This window comes from Maniola hyperantus, chromosome 1, assembly GCF_902806685.2.
Source record: "Maniola hyperantus chromosome 1, iAphHyp1.2, whole genome shotgun sequence".
In the NCBI taxonomy this organism is placed as follows: domain Eukaryota; kingdom Metazoa; phylum Arthropoda; class Insecta; order Lepidoptera; family Nymphalidae; genus Maniola; species Maniola hyperantus.
In genome coordinates this window covers 9,213,469-9,233,221 of record NC_048536.1, presented here as the reverse complement: position 1 = coordinate 9,233,221, position 19,753 = coordinate 9,213,469, and the positions used below count along the sequence as shown (strand labels likewise).

Genomic DNA, 19,753 nt, shown 5'->3' with positions numbered 1-19,753 from the left:
TTAGTTATTAAGCCGGTAGCCAATAACCGCTCCTTCTCAGCTTTCAGTGAAAGAAAGTAAGAGAAGGCATAATTATTGCGTTTTTAGTTACCAAAAAAACCAAACAATGCATTGTCAGTTGCCAGTTGGCAGTGTTGCGTTGTCAGGTGGTTCGTCATAGATGTTAGCTGATAACCGTTGCTAGCTACGACAATAACGCTACGGTACGCTATAGGCACGGCAGCGGTTTTCATTTAAGTTAAGCTATAGCGGACACATGTCTATGATGTACTCTGTGGCAAGCAAGGCTCTCTTTGGTTGGCAGTTGGCACTTGACGTACACTTGAATAGTTGAATGACATTGATAGGGAACGCTGTTGGAGACAAGGCAGCCACCTAGTTGTCAGATGTAGGAGATCTTAGTACAAGCTTAGTACCACCTATATAGAGATAGAGACACGATAGACAATAGTACAGCATCTAGTACTTGGATGAATGTATACTATCTCTATGACCTAGTAGTCTTCTGTGATTGTCACTGTCAAGTGTCAAGATCGTCAAGCGTCAGACGTCACGTCAATAGCAAGGGACACACGCAAGTTGTAAAGTATTTATTTTTGGAAGACCGTGAGACGAAATAAAGTGGATAATGGATATAATTAAATGCTTAATGTACGTAAAAAACTTACACTATTGAAAGTTCAATCTACGGTCTTACTTTACATTATTTGTGCCTAATATGTGTAAAATATTCCGTCAATTCTAGTTCCCAAAGGTGTCTCTATTTTTAGCATAGAACGTTTTGTACTAGCGAAGTTAACTTTTTTTGGGTTTATCCCTCATTTTGGGAGATACTAAGTAGTTTTTAGTGGTGTTAGGTGTACGTATTATGCAGTAATGTGCTGTTTTGGTTCTACTAGCTAAGAAAAAGTAATAAAGGATCTGTTTATCCATAATTTGGGTGTGGGCGTCATAAAATATCTCATACAAGTACCTATATATATAATATTATCATATAATCCAAATGGAACTTTCTTCGTATTCTTATTATCTGAGGTTGTATTTTTAGGAAACATAGTAACTCGTTTTGATCAGAATGTCTACTGATAGTTGCTTAGTGAAAGCAATATATTCCTTCAAGGGTAAAAACAATGATGAGTTATGTTTCAAGAAAGGGGATATTATCACAGTCACCCAAAAGGAGGAAGGTGGATGGTGGGAAGGAACATTGGGTGAAACTACGGGATGGTTTCCTAGCAATTATGTCACAGAATTTAAAGGCAAGTACAATGTTTTATGTTGAAAATTTTACTTCAATCATTACAGCGATCATGCACTCATACAATCTGAATCTGTGAAAATACGGATATAAAAAATATCTATGACATAATGTCATAAGTTAACATACAAAACAAAAAGGAACATATTTTTACAGATTCGGATCAAATGAGTGCAACTGCCGTTATAGATGATTAAAAATTAATTTTATTTATTTCATACTAAGTGATGCTTGCAACGTCCATGTGTATTTAGGTTTCTTAATTCCCTTGGAATTTCCCTGGATAAAAGTACCAAATCAATGTGTGTATCAAATTTTGTCAAAATCTGTTCAACAAATAGGTCATGAAAAGCTAGCAGGCAGACAGCCATAATTTCACAGTTATAATATTAGTATAGATTGTTTATTTTCCAAATAATCAATTGCTGATGAAATTTTTATGTGAACAAAGTAAAGCAATTTATTTTACTTAACGCGTTTGTTATAAAACAGGCTTGCAAATCACCCATATAACCTGGCAGTTCTGCTCACAATGATTATTTATTTGTCGCTTTAATTGACAGCATATATATCTGTAATTTGTTATTTGATCCATAGGTGAATAATAATGACACAGTTCAAAAGGGATAAAATGATAACTTATGATAATAAAGATCTTTCTGCAATTTTTTTCTAATATTTCTGCAATAAATTATTATAAATTTACATTATTTTATTTTAAATCTAATGTATGAAATTTGTTATAACATTTAATTTTAATAGATGCCTCAGGTTCATTAACAACTTCACCAATAAGAGCAGCTTCAGAGATCCAAGCATTTAGAAATGTAGTGCTCAAGGATATAATAGATTCTGAGAAGGCCCACGTGGCAGAGATGCAGGGCCTTGTTAGCAATTTTTTGCAACCTTTGGAGAAAAGTGAAATGTAAGTTTTCAATGTTTAAAGATTGACTTCCACCAACCTTTTAAATTTGTTTTTCTATCCTCGTCAACGTCTTTTCTTGTCAACCTTGGAACAAACTTGTCAAAAAGAGGCAATACCTATTACAAAATTTAACAAATTAAATCAAGCAGTTTGGTGCGAGTCTAAATCTTAGTACAGACTGTATCACAAAAATAAGATTGAGAACTGAGCAGTCATACTATGTGACAAAACAGTGCAGCTAGATAATCTGAATGCATAAGGTAAATTCTTAGATGCTTTGCACTTAAAAAAACAGTATCTAGCACACAGCTACCTTTTTAATGCTAATGCTAGTAGCATTAGCAGTTAGTGCTAGTGCTCTCTCCTAAAACTACTTTTAACTTTCATAATGTGACTTAGAGTTAACAAATTAGCCACTCTTATCATGAATTTTTTAATACGTAACTATTAGTATAATTCTATTTTCTTTGAACTGACATTTTAACCTTGTTAATTAGACTTCCTAATGAAAATAGATCATTGTTTTATTCAATCTTTTTTTTTTTTTTTTTTTTTTTTTTTTATTCAGATACAAGTTAGCCCTTGACTGCAATCTCACCTGGTGGTAAGTGATGATGCAGTCTAAGATGATAGCGGGTTAACCTGGAAGGGGAACCTTATTGATAACACAAGTGAAAAATAATATGTCGTGAATAATAACTATAATGTACATTGTACATTTTGTATTACTAGCTGATGCCCGCGACTTCCGCGTGGATTTCGGTTTTTAAAAATCGCATGTGAACTCTTTGATTTTCCAGAATAAAACTCTCACTCTTCAGGTTTTTAATTATACCCATGCAAAAAATCATGTCGATTCGTTGCTCCGTTGCGACGTAATTGAATGACAAACGAACAAACAACACTTTAGCATTTATAATATGGGTAGTGATAGTTATCAAAAAGATTAAAAAAAATTGTTTTATTTTTACAAAAAGTTTCCATTATCATCATCTTCTCCCAGTTCAAATTTTTTTTGAAATAATTCACAATTATTATTGTAATTCCATTTCAAAAAAGTATTAAACTCATAGAAATAACAACATATTAAGAGAATTTAAGAGAAGAGATATAAATTACTATATTGGTAGGTACAGGTAATTAAAAATAACATATTATGTATAATTTTAGGCTCACTAAAGATGAATTCAGGCAATTAACGGGTAACATAAATGAGGTGTTACAAGTCCATGAGCAATTCCTTGCCTTATTAGAAGAGTGTGCAATGAAGACCGGCCCTGACCAGCGAGTGGGAGGACTGTTCCTGCAGTGGGCTCCTAAGATCAAGACAGTACACCAAACTTACTGTTCTGGCCATCCTAAAGCAGTTTGCATCCTTGATAAGTACAAGTGAGTTAATACGCGGCAGAAAATATTGTACATCGACCTTAAGAAACAGATTTTCGTAGAGCGTTGTTTTTGTCGTTGAGACCGACAAAACGTCACATATGTATGAGTGACAGACACAACGCTCTAAAAAGTCGAAATCTTATTCTAAAGGTTGATGTACAATATTTCTTGCCAGCTACTGTAGTTTAATTATTCTATTATTTCATTGTCTAGCCCTGCCTTTTATCAGAAATAGCTTGAGGTATAAAGCTGATATTTATAGTGAATACTAAGGTCATTGGCCTTTCATTACTTGAAAATGTCAAGTTCCTATTTCAACTCAATAAAAATGTTAGTTTTTCAAAGCATATCTTCATACAAAAAGTCAAACCCACTGACCATCATCAAATGATAACAACTGAAAGCTCTTATAGTGTAGATTCCAAAAATAAATACAGAATGAAACCATTTCAAGTTGTTTTTGATTTTAGTCTACATATATACTAATATTTAGAGAAAATATTTGTTTGTTTGTGATTGATAAACTCTGAAAAACTATTGAACCGATTCTAATAGTTCTTTCAACATTAGAAATTTTCTATATCCAGAAGTAACATTAGCTATAAATTATATAAATATACCTTGGACAAAAACACAGGCAAAAGCTAGGATTTAATGTCATCATCATCAGTATGATCTTCATCTTTGTTCAATTGATATTGTGATTTTCAGAGAAGACCTCAACACATGGATGGAGAATGCAGGTGCAGTCTGCCCTGGAGTATTAGTACTGACTGCTGGTTTATCCAAACCGTTCCGTCGCCTTGGCAAGTATCCTGCGATGCTGCAGGAACTGGCAAGACATGTACACGAAGCACATCCTGACAGAGGCGATACGCATCGAGCTTCAGTTGTTTATAAAGATATTGCTGTGAGTATTTAATCCACTTTTAAACTGATTGCAATGATTGCACACTAGATTGATTCCCCCATGAAACCTGTTTTTTTTAAATACTACTTGCGCTAGCGCTTGGGGGCAATCAGACCTGGTGGTAAGTGATGATGCAGCCTAAGATGGAGCGCGCTTGCCTAGAAGATACCTATTCACTCTTGACTTGAAGGTACCCATAATATAATTCGAGGGGAAACTAATGCTGGAAGAGTGTTTCAAATATTAGCAGTTCAGATTAGAAATGAGGAGGCAAATCGCTACGTGCACGTATCCGTGGAATTTCGCCAACGTACGGGTGCAGACCTTGGCGGTGCCTTGCGGTACGATAGTAGAATTGTACAGGAGGAACCAGGTTGAAAAGTTCTTCGGCACACTCTCCGGTTTTTTTTTTTTTGATAAAGAATATTAGCCATGTTAAATGACTAATATTCCCCTTTCCTCTCCAATTAAGCGTCAGGCTTGTGCTAGGAGTAGGTACGACCTTTCGGTTTTCAGTCCACTCCTATACCGGTTGAGCTATTGAGGCTCTTGATTTTATTTATTATGAATTATAGATTATATTTTGAATTATGTATATCCTTTAGAATACCGATAGACAGGCAACTTTGCACCAGTGTTCCAAATTTTGATATTCATAGATCAGGGTCCTTGAATGTTGTTTATAATATTTTGAAGTATAAGTTTGTTCGATGATGATTTTATAAATGACATAATTATTACTTTTTGCCAATGCCCTGATACTGACGCAAAAGTCGGTGAATTTTGGTCCTGTACTTAAGCACATGGGATAAAATTCCATTTCGAGGTTCGATTTCTGCGTCATCCGCAAACTCGAGCTCTAAACTACGCGGCGCGCTCAAACGTGGGCACTCATTCACTATCTTTAATTGTTATTTATATTGTATATTTTTAAATTTTGGAAGAATCAGTTTCGAATTTCTTTTTGTAAAACTATGTCTGCCAATGTCTGCCAATCCGCACTTGGCCAGCGTGGTAGACTATGGCCAAAACCCTTCTCACTCTGAGAGGAGACCCGTGCTCTGTAGTGAGCCGGCGATGGGTTGCTCATGATGATGATGACTAAAAATGAGCTTCGAACTTTAGTAAGAGATAATTTGACAGCTTGGGTTTCATAGTGTGTTGTCTATGTTGTTGAGACTGATAAGTGATAAATAAGTCAGCAATCAAACTTCACATAGGGGCAGGGCCATAACACGACACATGCGTTACTTACACAATAAATAATAATCAAAGGTTTTTTCCAGAGTGCCTGTGCGGCGTTACGAAGACAAAAAGAATTGGAACTCCAAGTAGTGACAGGAGAGGTGCGAGGCTGGCCCGGCGGGGAACTTACCTCCCTGGGCGATGTGCTGCATATGGGCAGTGTGGCAGTGGGCCCTTCGCATCAAGACAGATACCTCGTCCTCTTCCCTTCTGCCTTGCTTCTCTTATCAGTGAGCAAACGGGTGTCTGCATTTGTTTATGAAGTAAGCGACTCTTTTGTTACGGATATTTCGGCTCCACCACTTAGGAGTAAAATGGGAAAAACGTCACCGAATAGTCACCTTCCCCGAGACACATATGAGATAGCAAGTTCATATGTCATCATAAACATTTACGAGCTGAGTATTTTTGTTATTTCCTTGTTAACTTACATACACCCCTAACGCTTTTTGACTGGTCATTATATCCTGCAATGTGGATGCCTGGCAGAGATTGCTACTTGCTGCAAAGTAATAAGGCCATCAATTTGTATTCAATTTTGTTCATCATCATCATGATTCACAGCACAGCTCTGGGTGGGCCTTGGTCAAGCAAACTTCTGTATCTGATTCGGTCAGATGCAGCTTCCGCCCAGCTCTGATCCCCTAAAGCCCCTTCTCCACTCTGTCAATCCATCAACCTTTAGGTCTTCAGCTGTTGTCCAACAACTTGTTCCAACGTCCAACCCACAATCAAATCAAAGGAGATCGCCCGTGAACGGGCCCATTTTTGTGGCGTCGTGTCAAAACTTAATTTTTTTTTTTAAATGTGTTATTTTTTTACGATTATGTTTTATAACAACTTTTTTTCACTCTATTATTGAAAATATCCACAATTACAGTTAGAATCGTAAACATGCATTTATTTTGAAGAAGTATTAATTAAATATAACCTCAATATCAGCAATATAAAAAATAAGATTTCTTTATAACCAGGGTGAATAAATAGAAATCGTTTGCAGAATATAAAGAGTTAATTATTTGTCTACAAAATGAAATTAAAACCATGGTGACACAACAATTATATTAGGGGGGGGGGTCCAAAGCTCCTAAGAAAATGGGCAATTTCTTTTGAGATTATCAAGTATTGTGAAAAAACTGACTCAGGCTGAGCGATTACGGTAAAATTACATGTGGCATTGTAAAAGAAATATTCAGGATATAGGTATTTCAGATAATACATCCTATAGTTAACTATATCCATCACATTTTAACTATAGGTACAGCCTGAGCAAAGTCAAAATATACTCTACAGATCGTAGCATTAGATGGTAGCGTATATCAGTTTTATTAAGCCCACGCCCCTAGTAAATTTCTACGCGGTACCATACTGGAGTCCGGAACTCATCTGGGAATGCGCCGATTTTACATAGGTCAGCCAAGTTTAGTAGCTTACATTAGTGTATCGAAATAAAGCTAAATACTTTTTCAGGGATGCCTTCCATTAACTGGCATAACAGTTTGCAAGCTCGATGATACAGAAACTAGAAAAAATGCATTTGAAATTAGTGGGCCAATGATAGATAGAATAGTAGCTGTGTGCCAAACGAGGGCCGAAGCTGACAACTGGGTCAGCTTGCTGCAGAAACACTCCAACAATAGCAGCCCCTCTCATGAGCCATCACAACCACAATCTCTACCACATGTAAGTATCTTCTACTAACTATTCTTACCTTCATCGTCGACTGCATAATTATTTTTCAAGACATTGTGATAATCCTGGATTCTATTATACAATACACTGGGTTATTTGAGCTAGTTGCAGAATTTTGGGGCAGGTTATGTTCATTTACTGTCAGAAAATCAGTTGGATACTCTAATATACTACTACTACAATAACTATATGTTTCATGTTGATGTAATTTTTTTTTGCTAAAAATATGCCTTTGAATCTTTATTGAATCAAGTAGTCCTTTGAATGATATCTTAAAAGAGTTATTTATTTCTTGCGTAGTTGACCCGCTCTCCCTCCGAAGGGGCGTTGTCTAGCATCAACTGTAGCCGACGCAGCCTCTATCACGTGACTATGCCGCCGTCCAGTTACCCTTCTGCGTCACCCTACTATTCACTGACGAAATATTTCGCCAGACTTGTGAAAAAAAAAGTTATCACAAGGCAAATGCTACGTAAACTTTTACACGAAAAGACGTGGGCTAAAGCGTTTGAATTGACGGGATACCCGGTCAGACGAAGGCACAAAAATCATATCAAACTTAAAATCGACGACGATGGTACAATCGCCACAGAGACAGAATGCTCTGACAGTGATAGGAATTCAGAAGATAGCGATAGGGAGATGGAATCGACGGATTATTCAAACTCAAGTTGCACCGATGCCGAGGGTTCCAGTTCTAATCTTATCATACGACAAAATGCTCTGGATAGCATCGGTCCCAGGACAATATCATCGTCGTGTAGCAGTTGGGGAAGTAACTTTGGATATGTACGTTACTTCGACACATCCAATGATATGCAGTGTGACATGCCGCAAACTAACGTTGTAGGTGACTGCACGAAAAACATATTCGTGTCCCTGCCGTCAGACGCCGATCTAAGAGCCTCAAATGAGTACAATTTACAAAGATCATCCAAAGCCAATAACTTAAATGTTATTACTTCCCTGAATCAACATTCCGATAGTGCTGAAAATTCTAGTTTTGAAGTAAGGAATTATAATGGCTGTGAGGATTTGGTAAATATGGATCAGAATATTCAAATGAATACTCTGGGCAATGAAGAAACTGACTTTATTCCAACACGACAAAGTTTCCCAAACTATAACGCACGCAATGGCGCATATCCGAAGCTATGGAAGTCTAATGAAGAATATTACAATCGAGAAGACGATGACAACAATAATGTAATCATGTATGACTTGCTGCAAGTGCTTGACCCTCCCTCGCCTAAGCATTGTCGCGACTTCCCTGTCGACTCGATTATTATCGACCCTCCACCTATGTTCCGGAACGAAGATGAAGATCTTAAAATCTTAAATGTTAATCTTAACGCTAATATACCTTTTCGAAAACATTCTATTAATTCGGATAAAAGAATTAGGAGATCGATGTCGAGGTCTATGGTAGAAGCTGAAAACAAAAAGAATAACAACCCGCATCTCGAGAGAATGAGTTCTCAGTCGGAGACTTCGAAAGTTCGTCGAAAATGTGAATGTTGCAATAGATCCTTATGTCCGAGTCCTAGATCTTCCGATTCCGGGGTTGCAGGGAGCTGCAATTTGGCCTCGCCTGACTTAAATATGCACGGAAACGACTCCGACAGTCACGAAAAGGCATCTGATACGACAGATTCTCTCAATAATCTGTCACAAAACACATTCGATCATCGAAAGTTAACGTTGTCAGAAATCGAAGCAGCTAACTTTGAAGATCAGTGCAGGTGTACTTCTCCCTTCGGATCGACCGCCAGGACGTCTTGTGTCACTAGCGTCACTTCCGAAACAAGCTTCGACGTTAAGGATGTGTCTAATACTAACGTAACGTCCACATTTGCTGCCAACCCTCCGCTGTCTTCACCTCAAATTAAAAGGACCTCTATACGCAGAAACATTGAAAGTTACGTGCCGGTGATCAAACTGAAACCTGAAGTACCACCGCGTATATATCGAAAGCCCAGCACTCATATGGAATTCCCTAAAAACGTCCGACAGCCTGTGCCGTGTCAGTGGAGCACACTCAACATCACTGAACGCTCGAAGCCTAGCTTACATTATCACATGCGAATATACCGAGAGAAACCGGATGAAAACACGGATAGACCCTCTCGGAAAAATATCTCTCGCAATTGCAATATTTATAACAAAGTAAATAAACAAAGCGGTGATAAATCGTCAGCACCACAAAAAACCCGATCCCGTAGTGAAGATTTATCGAAAATGCAGAAGGGTCTGACGGAAGTTCAGTCGGGCTTCATGGTGTATCGATCAGACTTGTATGCCCATTGGTGGATGAAAGCCAAATTACCCATTACCGTGGTCACCGACTCAGGCAAGGATTATTTTTTTGTAAAGAAAACTGTTTGTGTATCACTGGTTTGAAGACATCGCTGCCTTGAATTTTGTAACCACTAGATTAATACTGTCATTAGAGTGACCCCAGTACTGCAGTGCTTTACTTGATCATCCTTGCCTGTGTTTATTCATTTACTAACAGAAAACAATCACTGCAAGTAGATCATACACTAACATATTAAGAAACTTGTTGTGCATGGAAAGGCTTACTATATTTTTCCATGTACATTTAATACATCCACATATCTAAAACCCCAATCAAATGGGATAGCTGAAAGGCGGATATTGTCTTATGAACAATAATTATTATAGCCTGAATTAAAACAAATATAATGGTGTAACATATTTAATGTTTTAGCCTTTCTTAGTACTAATAATGGCTTACATTGTATTCGCGTTATTAGTACATAAGTCTTCTTATTTGATATTTAAAACTGTAATAAAAGATATTCCAAATTTTTCGTCATGTAAAATGGCACATACCTAAAAGCAAAAAAAAACTTATATGTTTAAAACTAAGTTTAATATTTTATTAACAAGAGATTCATAAGTAGTTAGTTATTAAAAATAGTTGCATTTTCAGATGGCCATGAGCGACAGCAGTAACGAGCTCGCGTCGGGCCTCACCAACCACAAACGATCCCATTCATTCAACAATCACCAAAGCTACACTCAACACATGCAACAGACGCAAAAGAGCAAACAGAAGAACCAATCGGCGCGCTGGCTTCTCAACTCCTGTGACTCGCTCGACCAATCATCGCCCGCTAAAACTAACAAAGTTCCCATCGGAAAGAAGTTCTCCTCTGTCGACTTTATCGACACAGCTGACTCAAATTATAGCAGTAAAGGTAACCGAATTGTATTTGTGTAATGTGTGAGCTCATTTTCTAATTATAACTACAAAAACGACAGTTCAGGGTATATTGCCAGATGTTTGGTTAGTGCTCTTAAAATAAAATGAATAAATACCTACGTTATGAATCTGTATTTAGTGATTGTGTAGGAGACGGCCAGATGGATTGTCTTTAGGTTAAATATCTAAAAATAATTATTACTATTGACTACCTCAGACGCCGCAACCGTAAACAACTATTCTAGGTTCGGAATATTTTAGGAAATGATCTCTTCAGATTGTCGTACGAGTATCAAGCATTGTGTTTTAATTAAGAATGAAGACCGAAAGAATGGACCGTTTAAAATTTCGTAGTATTTTATAGGGTCTAAGTCAATCCATGATTAGATAATCACTGGGTCCTTATTTTTGTCCACTGTAACTATCTGTTCGTATTCCAAATGCACAGGTTATTTAGGAAAATCCTAAATAATATTTCAGTGAGGACGAAACTATGCTTTCTGCCTGAGATTAAGCGAGGTGATTTCAACAATGTTCCGTTTTTAGGGTTTCGTACCTCGAATGGAAAAAAGGTACCCTTATAGGATCACTTCGTTGCGCGTTGTCTCTCTGCCGACATACTCGTACCTACCTGCCAAATTTCATGATCCTAAGTCAACGGGAATTACCCTATTGGTTTTCTTGACTGACACGACAGACGGACAGACGGACGGAAATACGAAAACCGTGAATTTGTGGTTACATCACATTTTGGTTATTTTCTGAAATGAATTTCCACAAATTTTCTGAAATCAGTTTCTTAGCTGACACCCTTTCGAAAGAACCTATCTTCCAAATTTCAAGTTAGTGATACAGTTCTTGCGATTCACGAAGGTGAGTGGCTCATGCTTGTGTTTAAGTCGTATCGGTATAAGTAACGTTCACTGAATGTGTGCGTTTGCGAGCGCTTGCTCGCGACTGATTGGTCCGACATGCACGCACACTTACGCACTGCCCGTGTATCCGACGTAACCACAAGTAAATTCCACTCGCCTTCGGGAATTGCAAGAACTGTAACAATAATTAAACTTATACAAATTTTCATCCCCTATTTTAGTAAAGGGCGGATTTTTCAAAATAACTCATACCGGTCTTTATTATACATGTAAATTATTTACAAGCTAAAATAGTTTCTTATTATTTAAAACTAATGATCTAAATCCTGTTTTCATATATCTAACTTCAAAATTAACTTTCATATAAACTTCCAACCCCCATTTAACCCACTTAGGGGTGAAATTTCGAAAAATCCTTTCTTGGTAGATACCTACTCTTTACAAAGAACACACTCTCCAAACATTCTAGGACCAGCGGTTTAGGCTGTGCGTTTCTATACTTACAAGCATATGACAATAAATGATTAGTACTATTGAGTGTCTCTAATGAATGATGATAGAGATATGTGGTGTACATTAGAACTTTCTGATGGTATAATTTATGGTATGACAGTCAATCTAGACTCATTTGATTTGTTTTTACGAATACCTTTTCAATTCCTTTTTAGTAAATTAAATAACTTTGACTTAAAAAAAAAACCGATTTCAAAAATAGCAAACACACAAAAATTAAACATAACTTAATTTATTACAGAATATATTATTATGTATAAAAGAGTAGGAGTAGTTCTACAGTCCGATTTTTAATTAAACAATGTGGCTAATTCCTTTGTACACAATTTCTAAACTTAACTAAAATATCACGTCTAAATCTATTGCTATCCCTTTCATAATGTTGCTTGCGGAAAAGGAAAGCACTAGATTTAGACCTGTTAATTTAGTTTAGTTTAGAGATTGTGTACTAGAGAATCGGCCCCAATGGTACTGATTCTAAGCACAACCTAATTTTAGAGTATTCGCATCCTCTTCTTACTAATGTAATATGAAAAGGACAGACAGTTTGACAGTTTTAAATTTAATTTTTAGATGGTAAAACGCGTGATTTTAGCGCACATTCGCGAGCCTACTGTTTAAATTTGTAGCGTGCACTAAAATTTACAGTCTTTAAATGTAAAGTTCATGTCCTGTCCCTTTTTAGCATTGTTAAAAAGAAAAGGATGCAGATACTCTAAATTTAGTTTAGAGAAAGACAACGGAATCGGTGCCAATGATGACATATATTATTTAAGATAATAATCATGTTTTGTGGTTCAGTTTTTTCATGTGAATGAGTTAATGGACCAGTTTCTGCTTCTCTATTTTAGATTGAGCTCACACAAGCAGAGTAAACAAGAAGCATTATAAAACTAGTAAATTATCTATATTTATACCTACTTATAATAAAACTGTAACTGGACGATTTCTGTACATTAAATATATTTTGAAAATTTTAATCGGAGGAAACATTATTATCGATATAGACCCCAAAACAATTTTTTTTTTTTTAATTTTGTCTGTCTTTATGTATGTGCGCGCATCACTGGAAATGTAAAAAAATGTTGTTTAATTAAAATCGGTTAAAAAAATTGTTTTACATATAACTTATTTACTATTTAAATTCTATGTAACATAGGATGGAGCATAACATGCCTTCGTCCGGCGCCGCCCCTCAGGCCGCAGTCTTTCACCGTGGGCTCCGATGAGAACATCGGTCCCACGCATCCGTACGCTCCGCACCAACGGAAGTCCAACTCCTACGAGGAAGATGCACTTATACTGAAGGTTATCGAAGCATATTGCACGTCGGCCCGTTGTAGGAACGCCGTGAGTTCTGGTGAGTGAGCCCCTCTATAAATTATAATATAGACTACAAACTAACACCTTAACTTGTACACTATATGTCCACGTTCTTAGAATTTTTTGTCTCCTTTTGCCTCCTCACACAGAAAACACAATTTTTGTATAACTTTTACTGGCATATAAAAGTCGTTTGTCATTGCTTAATTAACAAGAAAACAAACCGCACAAATGTCAATATTGCCATGAAGACCAAGAATAATATCATGAATTTAAACCTGCCTTAAAATAATAGATACAAGTGTATTGGTTGAGTATTAGTTTACTTGCACTCAGTCTCTAAATTGGTCCAGCCAAACATGGCTTGACAATATAAACCATAGAATCCTAATGGTACTGATTCTGAGCACAACTAAATTTTAGAGTATTCACCTTCTTACTAATGTAATATGAAAAGGACAGACACAGTTAGACAGTTTTAAATTTAATTTAGAACTGTCAAACCTCGTGAGTTAAGCTGCCAGTCGCGAGCCTATTGCTTAAATTTTTAGCGTGCACTAAAATTTAGAGTCTATAAAAGTGAAATTTATGTTCCGTCTCGTTTTAGCAATATTAAAAAGAAGAAAAAGATGCAGATATACTAAATCTAGTTTAAAGAATTATTCAATATTATTAACTGACTGCCATTTTGACCTTTAGAACAAAAATTTATATTGCCCAATCGCGAAATGAGGGTAGTGATTTATAAATATTATGTTAACCATAGTGTGATAATATTTATTATCCATTTTAGTTATTTATTTAAAATATTTTCACCAGACCTGAGACCAGAGAATTTACACCAGAACATACATGCATAACTTCAATACTTTTAAAATTCTGAATAATATATGTATACGTTCGTTACGTCATTACAATTTTACATATCACACCCCAACCAAACCGGAATGCCCCGTAGTCGTATAACACTACTATAAAATGCTATATGGTTATACTACTAACATAGATTTAATTATTATATTATGCAGTACCCAATATACCACTGGAGATATTCGAGTCTACAAGGAGAAGACACGCAAAGACGAGAAACCGTATAATCAGTTGGTTATTAGAGTAAAAGATCTGTATAATATTACGTATTTAAACCAAATATAATATGACTAACCATTTTTCAATAGCGCTTGCAAAGTATATAATACTTGTTGTTATATTTGATGTTCGTGTTGACATGCGTAATCAATGTTTATACACATAATAATACTCGCATATAATGTAGATTTATTTTAAGAGGCACACGGTGTAAGTGCATGACTTAGCATGCTTGGTCTATCCTATTAGCCTTATTTCACTATTTTCTAATAGCTCTCTCATACGAATACGAAATATGACAAATCTAGTTTATTTGAAGTACATTTATAAAGACCCTAGTACAAAGTAGCTAGTCATTGTTGTTTTGTGAACGTTGTCGTCAGTCAGTATTTATTTAAAGCAAAGGCTTTTTAAATAATTTATTATTTTAGTACCTACTTTACAAAGCTTGATAGTATACCAAATATTGTAGGTGTACAGTATTACCAATTTTATTGATCTATAAAGAATCTCACTTAGTCAAAGTTTAGTTGGCTGTACAGTATTATTATTTTTAATTATCTACTTATTATTTTAATAATATAAATTCACATATTTATTTATTTATTGTAACATTGGTGAAGTTCGAAATCAACTAATAAATACATAAATAAACCGTCAAGTCGCTGCACATCAGAGATATTCCTGCATATTCGTATGTGATCGACTAACACTCCGTCGGCACAATCCGCTGTGACGGTAGTCTGAATGTTTCTATTTTGTTACATGCGGCTGCCTTTATATCGCACCTGCAGTGGACTGCGGCCACTTTTCTCTCGGTAAAGTACAATATCACGCACCCGCTACTAACATACCTCACTTTAACTACTCCAAACTACCAGTCGTTCAGAGGAGCGAAACGCCGGAACTTTCCGCTAGGAGCAAGACGACAAAGGTGAAACGTAACAAAAGTTCATCGGCGGCGGACACTTACTTGTTCCGGGTGCCAGAAGCTCGCAAGCTACTCTCGGAGCGAAAGTTTCAATTGAACCGTTCGAACCCTAATCTATGGGATTGTTCGGAGCGTCGTCGAGCGAATTGGATGGGAGGCTACGAGCGTCGCAGCGGGTCGCAGCCGAGCCTGGCGCCGCTGCGGGCCACGGTCTCGCCCGCGCCCGCGCCGCGCTCCGCCCGCTCCTCCACCTGGTGCTGCGGCTCCTTCGTCAAGCAGCTCACCAAGTCGCATCACTTCGATTGACACTAATTGTCCTCCTCCAGATTGAAGCTCACGATTTCTCCCTTAATCGTTTTACTGGCTCATCTAATTTGATTCGTCCCATACCGCTGCCGCATTGTTCAACTAGATGTGCGTGATTGATCATGGCGAGTGTCCAGCTTTTTATGAATCTTTTATTCTGTTTACTAACTTCATAAAATCTTAACACGGCTATAACTAGTCAAATAACCTTCGATAAATAGTACAGGAGAAATAAATAAAAAAACACCAAGTACTGCAATAAAAATAATTCTTCGAATGGCAATAAGCTTCTAAACAACATAGGTACTAAAACTATATACCCGTACTGTTGCGCATAATGCATTTTTTCCAGTCGCCCGTGGCATCTTGTAAAAAGTGAAATATCTTTTCTTCTTTACTTCGAATGACATTTGAAGTTATTAGAAAAGTTGTAGAGCTTCAAACGACATTTGAAGTTATTACAAAAGTTGTAGAACATGTAATTGTCTACAATTTGCTAAGAAATTCTCTATAATTTGGTAGGACATTTGCTACAATTTGGTAACTAACCATTCTCAAGATTGGTGAGAAGCACTTACCCGTAAGTATGTAACGTCATCGTCAAAAAAATCATACCTAGTCCTATGTCAAACCACTTTTAACCCAACCTTTTAACGCACAAAAACTCATTTTGCGCGAAGTACAGATGTACATACTTATAGGTATTTTAATATGTTGATTAGAAACTTGTTACCCGACATTTACAACAAGAATTATTTTTGTTGCAATTAGTTCCACATCAAACACTTATAAATTCTACTGTACTAAAAAACTTTAAGGTGATGGAATTGAGACGCATGACCTGATGCTGTTTAAAGTGCCATAGATGTATGCGATGCTTGTCGAAAAATGTTATCTATGTGAACATAGATTTGTAATGTATAATATGTAGTAATGCATGTGTGCAGTATTATTCGAATAGTTGTAATTTATCGTCCTTTTAGTTGCTTTTTGAATTAAGCAAAAATAAGTTATTGGAGCTATTTTAGTAGTGCATATAAATGTGCATGTTTTACGTATGAAAGTATTATATAGGTATATTATTTGGATATTTGGTGTTTCAGTAGTGAAGAATACTACATTTTATAATGTAGTATAAGCTTTTATATGATGTTAATATATTATTTTACGTTTAATTTTATTTATATTCTGTAAGTGTACAAATATAAAGCATATTTTGAATAATAAAACATAAGTCTACTTACCTATTTAAATATTTTTGTTTAAAAGTTAAAATTTTATGTGCGGAAAATTTCCGATTCTTATTTGTGTTTGTATTTCATTTTTGTAAAACATCTCAAATTAATATTGCCTGTTCTTACGACAGGCAGGTATGGGGTTTCGTAGTCAATATTATTTTTGTCAAAAAAGCAATGTTAGTATAAATTTTCTAACGTAAACATGTTTTTATTCATTTAAGCATTTTTTTTAAATCGCCTTTGTTTTCGCTATAAATTAATCGTTAATGATAGGCAACCAAGGCACATTGAATCACAGATAAAGAGAAACGAAGCCAAGTGTCGTAGCGCAAATGTGCGCACATTTGCGTGAAATGCCATCGGCGGGCTCCTGGCGGCCTACAGATCACTATGAGATCACAAAAAATTACGCCTGAAAATGGGAACCCGTGGGTCTCTCCGCACAGTTGCGCGTGTTGACGCCCTTCGCAGAGAATAGAGTCTTCCAAAATAAATAGGTCTTCCAAAATAAAAATCTACGTCGTGTTAGTTCAAAGTTAAAACCAGTTTAAATTTTATCGATTAAATAAACAAGCACGTCAAATGTTTATGACGTCACATTTCAATATTTCGTACAATCTCCCATACTAAACCTGGGATTTGAGGTTTGATAAAGAATTGCTGATTTGATTAGTTGGCAACATCCCTATTTGCCACCAAACTAATGTTCCAACTTTTTCTGTGGCCATTCGCCAAGAGTTCTATACAGTTTTCTGTTGCAAAAGAAAACGATTTCGGGTTTAGTACATATTTCGAGCATAATACATAATACGTTGCTACTCTAATCTAACAATGAAATCTAATATCAGCTAAACTTAGTGTACCTAATAATGTTATTGTTGCCGTTTAGGGAGCTAACCGTAATGACAAACATTCTAAATTAATATCTCATACTAAGAAACGTTACAATCTCTACCCACGTATGCAATAAATCTTAGGTATATATTATCATCAGCACACTGAAATTACGCTTTGGTATTTAATACAATTACGAACTAAAACCGATATAACTAAATATGGAGATGCTAGTGGACTACCTACCAAATTTTGTTAATGACTAACCACCCGCCCCGGCGTCGCGCGGATGCAATTTATTGACGATCTTCGAAAAAAATACTTTCGTGCAAATTTCGTTGCAATTAAATTACGAACACGACGAAAAAATCAGGCAAATCGGTCGAGTCGTTCTCAAGTGATGATCGTTCACATATGCGGTAATATTTTAATCTTTATCTAAATATATAAAAGGAAAAGGTGACTGACTGACTGACTGATTGACTGACTGACTGACTGAGTGACTGACTGATCTATCAACGCACAGCTCAAACTACTGGACGGATCCGGCTGAAATTTGGCATGCAGATAGCTATTATGACGTAGGCATCCGCTAAGAAAGGATTTTTGATAATTCAACCCCTAAGGGGGTGAAATAGGGGTTTGAAATTTGTGTAGTCCACGCGGACGAAGTCGCGAGCATAAGCTAGTTTACATATATAGAATTATAGATTTAGATATTTTTATGCTCAATATATATATTTTTTCTATTTACTACGTAACCTTATACCTATCTAATTGTATGCTTGTAAGGTACTAGCTCATTACCTCACTTGAGTGAGGTATGATTATGACGTTGTGAGAAGGCAAAGCAAGTAAAAATAATTTTAATATTTGCATCCAATTTTCTTTCTTAATAATAGGTAATATATTTTTACGAAGTTTCCTATTCTTCGGTCATTCATTCAAGTCGTCGCCTCAAGATAGAATGTATAAAAGTAGTCTTCCATTGAAGTTAGTGTTCCGCAGATGATTGAACCATCTTGCTTTACAATATCTTTTTTTGCTTTGTGAAATAAGTATGAAAGCATTTGTTGATGATGAAAGATAGATGCAAAATAAAAATAGATTATTTTAGACGATAACAATATTAACCTTTAAATATATATATATTTTTAATTGTGATTCTGACATATTAACCTAACCAAAAAATGAAATCAAATTAAATGTTTAATTTATAGTTTAAGTGACAAAGTTACAAGTTTGTACGCAACATAAACTTAGTAGGTAGATATAGTAGCTTATACATAGTTTATCGTATGCAATCGTTACTGTGAGTTTGCATTGTCATATTATATAATTTATTGAAGAGGAACTTGTTTAAATTTATCAAAAAATTACCAGCTTTTCTGCAGTGCATACGTAAATTCAACAAAATAAGATAATGACGAAATTCACATACCTACCCGTTAAACATTCAAATGTTTTTTGGTGCGAACTCACGTTTACAACAATTTTAAAAAGTCGAGAAGAATAAATCGTAAACCTTCCGTGAGAACAAAACTGCATGCATTATTCATAATTTTATATACGGTAATGTGCTATGCGGTAAAGTTGAAGCTAATAGAAATGAGCCGCGGTAGTTATTTGAGTGTGCAGACTCACTAGGTAATCACAGTGGACGGGTCTGCAGCCGTCATGTGCATTTGTTAAATATTTAATGGCGGCACTATAACAGCAGTGCTTCGTACCTAAGCCGAATACATATTAGCCTATTTCCACTACACAACTTATCCCATTTGTAAAACGGAGTGAGTTTTCCGCCTTTTCGATCTCACGATTTCTATTTTGTAACTAGAACTGAGCGCAAGCATGTGCGACCGCTCTTGCCTTTTCTATGATAATTGTTTCGGATTGAAATTAGGTCTCGAATTGGGTCGCTCATAACAATGCAATTTTAGTACGGCTTGTGTTCCGTTCCGTTCCAAACTGAATAGTCTCGAATTAATCAGTACAT

General features: G+C 36.0%; 1 protein-coding gene across 2 annotated transcripts; it reads left to right on the top strand.

Moving 5' to 3' along the window:
* The first annotated feature begins 390 nt into the window (after positions 1–390).
* Positions 391–18,203, top strand: RtGEF (Rho-type guanine nucleotide exchange factor). Of its 2 annotated transcripts, XM_069501408.1 has the most exons (11): positions 391–651; positions 1,049–1,259; positions 2,021–2,183; positions 3,354–3,572; positions 4,284–4,482; positions 5,769–5,990; positions 7,198–7,410; positions 7,720–9,786; positions 10,376–10,643; positions 13,196–13,396; positions 15,243–18,203. In XM_069501408.1, exons 2-11 carry the CDS (start codon positions 1,076–1,078, stop codon positions 15,683–15,685), a joined length of 4,179 nt encoding a protein of 1,392 aa, XP_069357509.1. In that variant the 5' UTR covers positions 391–651; positions 1,049–1,075; the 3' UTR covers positions 15,686–18,203. The 2 variants fall into 2 exon arrangements, with proteins under 2 accessions (XP_069357509.1, XP_034829239.1); XM_034973348.2 differs by lacking the exon at positions 7,720–9,786 and having other exon boundaries at positions 505–651.
* The last annotated feature ends 1,550 nt before the right edge of the window (positions 18,204–19,753 follow it).